Source organism: Poecilia latipinna, unplaced genomic scaffold, assembly GCF_001443285.1.
Source record: "Poecilia latipinna isolate Pla-1442-1.1 unplaced genomic scaffold, P_latipinna-1.0 Scaffold1071, whole genome shotgun sequence".
NCBI lineage: Eukaryota > Metazoa > Chordata > Actinopteri > Cyprinodontiformes > Poeciliidae > Poecilia > Poecilia latipinna.
Genome location: NW_015113687.1, coordinates 40,718 through 49,771, shown reverse-complemented (window position 1 = coordinate 49,771; position 9,054 = coordinate 40,718). Strand labels below are relative to the sequence as shown.

The following is a 9,054-nucleotide window of genomic DNA, read 5'->3' as shown; positions in this document are numbered from 1 at the left end:
CAATTCTAGTTCCATTTTTATAGTTTTAAAGAAATATTTTTTATTGTCCTTATTTAGATTGATACCAACGTCATCCAGCTCATGACAGATGAAGAGTTAAAGAATTATTTGCCATCATATGGAGACCGCATAGCCCTGTTAGGATACTGTAAAAAAGGAAAATGGCCCCCAAACAGTCGCAAATCAAAACTGTTTGAGCGCCTGAAATCAAAGCTGGGTGAAAGAAGAACTGCTCATGAAGAAAGAGTAATCTGAAACAACTGTAAAGAAGAACGCTCTGAAGTCAAAGAGACAAACATTTTGATCTTTTCCTGGTAATTTTTTTATGAAATTTGCAGCATTTAATGTCAATTACTTTATTATTGTTGCCAAAGAAACGTCTTATTGTAAGAAGTAGAGATATTCTACCAGACATGCACAAGTTCTGCATTTTCAGATCTGTTAACTTTCAGGGGAGCAGTCAAAAAAAAGCCATGATGCCAAACAATAAAATGTAGCTGACTTTTGTTTTGCCATAATTAATTGTTAGCTGACACAATAAATCAGAAGAGGTAAAGTGAAAATGACTGTAGGAAATGTTTAGAAGTTCACAGGCAGAACGAACAAAAATAGGAACTGTTTATTGTTATTGTAACTTTTTATGAGACAGAACTGTGTTGACTGTTGTATTTGTTGCATTGCATTCATATCCATCAAATCATTTTCTGATTTATTTTTCCTTTTTTACACATTGGATTTATTTTGTGGAAGGTTATAAAAAGGGTATTTTTGTTTTACTGGGTACATCCTGGTATATTCCTTTATCTGAAGTGGACTATGCAACAAGGAGAGTTTTTGAAGGACTTGTGATTTATTTGTGGGAATGTCAAAATAATGGATTGTTCTTTGTTGGCAGAATAGAAAATAAATACATTCTGAATAAAGTGTAGAGTCTGTTTATAATTTGCTGTTGCACTGTCAATAAACTGATTGCCAATAATAATGAAAAACACTGAAATACATATGTCAAGAGTAATGACAGCATTTTAATTCTTATCAAATTAATAACTGCAAACAATCGTATACTTTTAGGAAAACTCACAAATGGTTATCTGTTAGTAATAACATGATTAAAACTTTGCTTGTTCATGTATCAACAGTTTCTCTGAACAAGGAAGTCTAAGAAAACGGAGAACCTGAACATGTTTACACTGTATAGTGATGTTTGAACTAGACACTACTGTGTTGCTCTGCAACAGACTGGCGACCTGTCCAGGTGACCTGACCTGTCCAGGTGACCTGACCTGTCCAGGTGACCCCGCCTCTCGCCTGGAATGTTAGCTGGAGAGACACCAGCAGCTCCTGACCCACAAAGGGACAAAGGTGTAAAGAAAATGGATGGATGGATGGATGGATGGATGGATGGATGACTATTTTGCAAAAATAAATAACAGTTTTAAATACATAGAAATTAATAAATTGACCATATAAATGGATAAATTGGAGGAAACTAAAATATATTAGTGTTTTTAAGTATACCATAGAAACAAATTTTAACTAACTCATGCAATTTAGTTTTACATTCACAAAGTGTTTATCCAGGACATACTGAAATAATATCTGACTTGTTAGAAGATTTGTGGACCTGAATGATTTACAGAAACTATTCCCCCAGCCCATCACTGGTCTTCTGATGGAGTCTTACATAAAGATTATTAATTTCATTGGTAACACTTTGACAGGGTGTGCATAAGACTGACATGACACTGTCATAAACATAAGATGAACATGAAGAAGTCTTTATGAATGTTGTCATGAAGTGTCATTCGGTAAATAATGACACTTTTAATGCAGAGTTGCTCTAAAAGTCCATTAAAAGTGACAACTTTACATTAAAGTGTCGTTATTTAGAAAATAATTCTCTCATTCCAATGAGAGAATTATTTTCTAAATAATTATCTCATAATGATACTATGAGACAATAGTATCTCATAATTTTGAGATAATTTTGTAACAGTGTCGGAAATGGGCTTCCATACTTTAAGATATCTCTAAATGAGTTGGAGATATCTTGAATTACACAGCTTTTCTCTTTAAGATATCTTAAACTGACATTTCGACTAGTCAGAACGACATTACTGATATCTTGAATTATTTATTCTGTCTAGACAAAACGTCTTAAACTTACGTAGTAAATTCAAAGTTTAATAAAACAATGAGAAATAGAAAAAACAATGTTTGAAAATGTGCCACCTTCACATAAAAAATGGTTTAACAATAGCAATTTCAGCTTTTCAAAGCTGTTTTTAAGTACATTCGGTTCGTCGGAAATGAATAAACAGGAAGTTCTTTGTGTTGAAGATATCTTAAATGGTAATTACGGATATGTGTCCCGTCAAATGACAGATCCAGTGACATCATTTGAGATATCTTGAATTATTATTCTTACTAGTCAGAATATAAATACAGATATATTAAATTACCATTCAGGATAGTCAAAATGCATTTTTAGATATCTGGAATGTAATTAGGGATAGTCAGACGAACCCAAATTTATCTTAAAACGGCTTGCCATAGAACTGCAATGACTTTCTAAATTCAGCAGATGTCACTGAGTGACAAAGCAACACAGTTTCAGCAGTGTCAACACGGTTTGGGAAATGTACCACACACCCAGTGAGGCCTCATCTGCCCGTCACTAGGGGCCGGCGGGAATCGGTGGTCGTGAAGCAGAGCTTGGGTCAGGGTCCAGAAATCCAGAATAGAAGGGATCCGTGAGGGGCTTGGCAGGGGTTGTAGAAACACTGGATCTCTACTGGCTCGCTGATGTCGATAAACTGGCAAGGAAGCAGAGGCTGAGGGGTGTTTAAGTAGGGCAAGGCCCAGGTGGAACAGGTAAGGAATCAGGCGTGGCAGGTGAACTGAATGAGAGCTTAAATGCAACATGGACAGGGCAGAACATGAATCAAGACACAGTGCAGATAATGTTGTTTCTGGTAAGCTGTCATGGTTAGTGTGGAAGGGATGGGAGACATGAAAGAAGTCTTGAGAGGTGGCTGCTCATCTGTTTGTTTTGGAACAGTGTTCTCCAACCAGATACACACTAAGCAATCCAGAACCATGGGTTGTTCTTATCTGAAGTGTCTCTGCTTCCTTTCCAGCCTCTCTGACTGTGGATCCCAGCAGCTCCCAGATATTTGAAGGTGAGCCGCTGCGTCTGAGCTGTGACGACGACATCAGCAGCTCTGCTGGATGGATCCTGAGGAGAAACACCAGCAACCAGCACATGACTGAGTGTGGAGTGAAATGGGGAAGAAGGACGGGCGCCACCTGCAGGATCAGTCTGACCGTCTCATGGGACAGCGGCCTCTACTGGTGCCAGTCCACAGAGGGAGTCATCAGCAGCATGGTCAACCTAACTGTCACTGGTAAGACCAGCTTTAGCGCCCCCAGCAGGCTGCAGAGTGTAGCACATAGTGAGGCATCTATGTAGACCCAGTCCAATCCTGAGGCTGGACCTTACGCCCCTCTATGAAGTGTAGGTTCAGTCAAAGTCACATCAGGGTTTAAGTGTTCAGGTTACAAGCAGCAAAACTTTGAGGATTGGGACAGAACGGCCCTGTGTGGTAACTTCACATCCAACATAGCAGGTTGACTGGTGACTGTTTAGGTATTTGTGCTGCTAAAAGTACAACAAATTATTTTAAATGTACAGTAAAGGTATTTTTGCTTTCTTAAGTTAGTGCTGGAGATATTTGGCTGTTTTGTTATGACTTGTTGGATACAGAAAATTTAATATAATTACACGTTTAGTGAAACAAAAATGATTTCAATACTTTTGAAAACTGATTTTTTTCATGACATACAGCTCACTCTGTGAACGTCGCCACATCTGAATTAAAAACGTCACTGGCATTGTGGAGGAATTGTGGGTAATACACTTTGCTGTGGGATTAGCTGCAGCGTGGATCAAGGGGACAAAAGGGGCGGAGCTAAAGACCACTGGGGAGAACCCTCCAAATGCTTCAGGAGGAAAGGGGATGTGAAGGACACCTGGGTGGTGGGGGAGCGTTGAGGCCGAGCCGTAGGAGAAACAGTCTGATTTCATCAGTGGTGTATTCAGTACTTCAACTACCTGATGATGAGTGTCTCCCTCTGGTGGATGTTTGTGTTGAGGTGGATCAGTGATCCTGCAGAGTCCTGTCCTCCCTGTGATGGAGGGAGATGACGTCACTCTGAGCTGCAGAGCAAAGAGTCCAGCCCACAACCTCCCAGCTGCTTTCTATAAAGATGGCTCCTTCATTGGTGATGGACCATCAGGTCACATGACCCTCCTCCATGTCTCCAGCTCTGATGAAGGCCTCTATAAGTGCAGCATCAGCGGTCAGGGAGAGTCTCCATCCAGCAGGATCTCTGTGGAAGGTCAGCAGCTTCTCTGAATCTTCAGCTCTGCTTCATCAGCATATTAACTCACCTTCATCCTCCTCAGTCTCAGCTTCAGCTCCGCCTCCTGTAGAAGAAGGTCTGCACTTTGTGTTCCACGTTCTGCTCCACCTGTTGGTGTTCTGTCCATACTTCATCTGCACTGCCCTCCTGGTCTCTGTGTGTCGAAGCAGAACCACAGGTAACCATCAGGTAACCATGATCTGATCTCAGCTCCCATCATCAACCTCACCTGCATTTCTGACCTCAGCAGAGCCAGGATTGGATGATGAATACGATGATGTCGCCACACCTGTCGCCACAGAACATCACTTCTGATTCCAGCTGGGTGGATCTGTTGGATCAACATGAGTCTTCCCTGGTTTCTCCTTCTTCTGCTTAATAAAGGCCACACCTGATGCCTATATCGCCCCCTACTGCATGTTTGCTATAAGCTCCTTGTCAATTTTATTTTATTTCATAAAAGCAGGAAAATAAAGCATAAAAAACCTCCTTTATTTTTGCTGAAACTTCATTTCCCAGGTTTTTCCAGGAACATTTCAATCTGTTAGAGATTCACTGAACACGACTCTGATAAACACACTCAGCCTGATCAGATCATCTTACCAGGTTAGTTTTCTTTACTAAACCATCTAATGTCACTGTATTGGTCAATACTGAAACAAGAAATTAATGCAAGACAAATTATTTTATTTGATAAGGAAAACTTAAAACATTTCCATGTTAAACAAATTAACACTTTTAGCCATGGCTAATTGACACAGATGTAACCTTATGTGGAAAAGCCACTTCTTATTTTCACAAAGTAAATGAGTATAAATAAAACCAAATATAGCATTTTAACCACCGTTCTAGTTAAAGATCAGCTTCATCTTACAGAAATCTTCATCAGCTGTGGTGATTTTTTTTGATGTGCCTTTAAGTTTGACTTCAGAGTGAAGAGTTTCTCACACAGCTCACAGCTACGGCTGCTCTCCACTGTGATCGTCTGAACATCCACCGTAGTTTTTCTAATCAAATCTTTCCCACACTGCTCAGCTGTGTGGTTTGTCTCCAGTATGTGTCTGTTTATGCTTTTTGAGGCTACAAAAACTTTGAAATGTTTTCCCACATATTTCACATTCATGTTGTCTCTCCTCTGTATGGGTCAGTTTGAGTCTTCAAACTTCCAGTAAAATAAAACGATAAAAGACCTGAAATATTTCAGTTAGTGTGCAATGAATCTAAAATATGACAGTTTAATTTTTATCATTACATTATGGAAAATAATGAACTTTATCACAATATGCTAATTTTTTGAGAAGGACTTGTCATTGGGAAGTAATTAGTTACATCTAACTTGAGTAACTTTTTGGAAAAAGTATCTTCAGAACATCTGCCGTATCTTCCCAGCACATCAGCGGACCCGGCTGTCTGCTGGAGCTCGGCCCAAACAAAATAAACTTCTGGAGTCATTTCTGTGTTTTTTAGGGCTCAAAGCTGTTTAGGCCCAGTGGATCTGTGGTCACTCAGTTTGTAGTGTCCTCCACTCTGAAGATGTGACTTCACTTCAAAAATCTGAATCAGTTCTTTCAGAGGATCAATCTGTGACATGGACCTGACACAGATCCACCACAAAATACTGCTGGTTTCCAAATCTAAGGTTTTATCCTTCCTGATGGTCCGGTTGACCCGGTTCTACTGGAACTCCATCTGCTCCACCTGGTTCTGAGTCAAACCAACCTGTTCCCCTCCTGGCCTGTGGGGGCGCTGCACCAAGAACCACTGAAGGAAACGACACAAAAACCTCTGAAGACGTTGAGAGCAACTTCCTTCTTCACCAGATGGAAACAAGATGGAGGCGTCAGATTTTAGCGATTGGAGGATTTCTCTTTAGGCTAAAGACCAGGAGTCATTTCTGCTGCTAGCGCTAGGCTAGCATGTTAGCTTTGGTTGGATTTACCCAGAATGCCCTGTGCTGTAGTCCACTTCCTGCTTTTGGAGCGGCCTCAGGTCTGCTTGGCGTTCACATTCAAACTGAACCCAGACGAGGTCTGGAGGACCAGAGGTCAGAGGTCAGTTAGCGTTCACACCTCACCAACCTAGTGTGGATGCACACCAAGACTGAGCAGATAAAAATAGTTTTCATCCCGGCAGATCCTGAGATTTCACTCTGATCCAAAGTCAGATGGATTTACAGTCAATGATCAATATGGATCAATATGTCGATCAGCTTCTTCAGCCATGAGAGGAGTCGGATCAACAGAACCACTTCTGGTCCTGATGTCCTCCAGTTGGTCCTGGACCAGGACTGTCCCTGCAGAGGAGACAGAGGACAAGTTAGAGACAAGAGCCCAGAAACAACCAATCAGCTGCAGACAGTCTGCTGAGCGAACACAGAGGGAGCAGAACAGAAATCAATAATACAGATTAGCATGAAAAGAAAAACTGCTGTTTTATCATCAGAGGCCTCTCCCAGTACTTACTGGTTACTTTCCATTGATTTCCATTTAATCCTTCAAAAATTACTGAGAAAGAAATAATAAAAAGTGTGTAATCTCAACATAAATTATGTTTTACTTTATATTAAGGTTATTATCACAGAGTTCCAGGTTTATTTCACCAGATCTAAATGTTGTTTCAAGGTCATTCCAGGCCCTTTCCAAGTCCTACAGGTGACTTTCATAAAAGGTAAAAATAATCAGAAATGACACATTGCTTCCTGGAACCTTACAGGTGAGCAGGTTACTTTCACAAAAACTACCAATTATTTTGATTCAATTTGCTGCTTGTCAAAAATGACAGTTTGCCTTCAGTACTGGATATCTTGTCTAATTGTTTTAAATTAGCATCCCTTAATTATTTACTAACCCTTAATATTCTGTTATTATCATTACTTTACAACTATTACTTTTTATTGGACAATACTTTGACAGATAGCTACCTAGCCAGCTATCTGTAGTATATACTTTTACAGATAGAGTATAATAGTTGACATTTATAGACTTAAAACTTAATGCTAGCTAACCTACTAGCTAAATTCTATATACTTAGTTTTAATGATTAATAGATAAATGCTTTTCATTAGCCATTAAATTAAACTATGCCAAATATTTAATATCTTAATGTCTAATTAGCATCTTTTTATGTATATTGAAGAGTGTTTTATGGGAGACGGTGAAAACTGTCTAATATTTAGGTTAATACTTTATCTTAACATGTAGTATTGTTACCTAATGTAATGGGGTTGGGTTGGTTGGTTTGGTTTGGTTGGTTGGTTGGTTGGTTGGTTGGTTGGTTGGTTGGTTGGTTGGTTGGTTGGTTGGTTGGGTTAGCCACTGAGGTAACCATGGTTCAAAAAGACAATCAAAACAAGACAAATTGACCTTTGACTTTGAGCAGAACGGTTTTCTTTCTCCAGATCTGCCCACTCTCTACACAGGATTCATACCGTCCACTGTCTCTCACTGTGGGACGCCTCAGAGTCAGACTCAGGTCTCTAGACGTCAGCAGGTCGTCAGCCATCTTGGTTCTGGTACTAAAATACTCATCCTGGTCATCAGGCTGGTCAGACCTGCTGTAGTACATGTGAACGATCATCTTTGGCTCTGGATCAAAACGTCCCCACACCACTGTAGCGTCTCCAGGCAGGTCAGGTGTTGTTCTGAACGGCAGCAGGACAGACTCCTCCCCCTCCTCCACCTCCACCTGACAGACTGCGAGAAGAAACACAAAGAAATAAGATTGTTGCTCTATATTTCCACATAACTATACTTTTTTCTGTTTGATGATATTTTTAAATGTTACATTGAAGTTATGATCTTGAGTAACCATTTTACTAAACTCTTCTTTACTCTTGTGTCGAACCTCCATTTACCCAAACACACTGACTGGACCACATCTCCCAGCATTCATAGTGTGAGACGTCATCTTTGGTGACATCACAAAAGTTACATACAATGTAGTTCAGCAACATTTGGGGCCCCCACCCAGAGACTCACATCCTAACCTGCAGGATGGGAGGAAGACTTTCGACAACCATCCAGGATTAGCTAGAAAACTGAAGACCTGAACTTTGTTTGACCAAAGGTCCTTTAACTGTGGCAGAAATGTTGTTACCCCTGTATTTATACAGGGAAATTTATGGAAACTCATTGTCTTATTTAAAAGAGAGACCTGTGTAAATGTGAAAAACCCTTCACCGTCTAGCCACTCATGCTGCCCCCACAAGATGCTGCCCTGGGTAGCTGCCCATGCCGCCCATATCAGAAGCTGCCCATGTGGACCAAGCTGACGCCTCATTCTGAACCCTGGTTTTCATCATTTTTCTCTATGGTTTCTTCTCGAAGGCTGGACCCACTGGCAGCAGAGATACAACTCAGCACATCAGACGATACCAGCGAAAATCTGTGACTGACTGTAAACGCCACCAGAGAGGATGGAGGGATCTCCACCTGCTTCACTGTAGCTGCAGGCTTTCTGCACAGGTCATTCTTTAGCAGCAGACAGAGAGCAGCAGGACATGACAATAATCAGACATCTTGGAGCTAACAGGGCTACAGACCTGAGAAGCATTTACCAGGAGGACCTGAGAGGAGGACGAGAGGAGGAAGACAGGAGGACGAGAGGAGGAAGACAGGAGGACGAGAGGAG

At 40.7% G+C, this 9,054-nt stretch overlaps 2 protein-coding genes and 1 long non-coding RNA gene across 4 annotated transcripts in view; 2 read left to right on the top strand and 1 right to left on the bottom strand.

The window, feature by feature from the left end:
* Positions 1–1,384, top strand: part of LOC106959355 (uncharacterized) — a 17,120-nt gene extending 15,736 nt beyond the window's left edge. The window contains exons 1-2 of one of the 2 annotated variants that reach the window (XR_001427329.1): positions 1,220–1,255; positions 1,292–1,383. This is a non-coding gene — a long non-coding RNA (uncharacterized LOC106959355). Of the gene's footprint in view, positions 1–1,219; positions 1,256–1,291 lie in introns of those variants that run through there. The other variant, XR_001427330.1, reaches the window with a different exon arrangement.
* Positions 1,385–2,985: 1,601 nt separating this feature from the next.
* LOC106959342 (Fc receptor-like protein 5) lies at positions 2,986–4,826 on the top strand. The gene is made up of 5 exons (XM_015051860.1): positions 2,986–3,031; positions 3,141–3,407; positions 4,156–4,401; positions 4,469–4,603; positions 4,676–4,826. Exons 1-5 carry the CDS (start codon positions 2,986–2,988, stop codon positions 4,738–4,740), a joined length of 759 nt encoding a protein of 252 aa, XP_014907346.1. The 3' UTR covers positions 4,741–4,826.
* A 1,599-nt stretch (positions 4,827–6,425) lies between these two features.
* LOC106959347 (uncharacterized) overlaps positions 6,426–9,054 on the bottom strand; it is a 14,584-nt gene continuing 11,955 nt past the window's right edge. Inside the window, exons 7-8 of the mRNA XM_015051868.1 lie at positions 7,788–8,117; positions 6,426–6,718 (exon numbers count right to left, since the gene is read on the bottom strand). Coding sequence (XP_014907354.1) covers positions 6,609–6,718; positions 7,788–8,117 — 440 coding nt within the window. The 3' untranslated portion in view covers positions 6,426–6,608. The remainder of the gene's footprint in view (positions 6,719–7,787; positions 8,118–9,054) is intronic.

Coding starts and splice junctions, on each gene's coding strand:
- LOC106959342 (XM_015051860.1), top strand. CDS start 2,986: ATGGTTAGTGTGGAAGGGATGGGAGACATGAAAGAAGTCTTGAGAG. Junction 3,032..3,140: donor CATGAAAGAAGTCTTGAGAG/GTGGCTGCTCAT, acceptor CTTCCTTTCCAG/CCTCTCTGACTGTGGATCCC. Junction 3,408..4,155: donor GGTCAACCTAACTGTCACTG/GTAAGACCAGCT, acceptor GTTTGTGTTGAG/GTGGATCAGTGATCCTGCAG.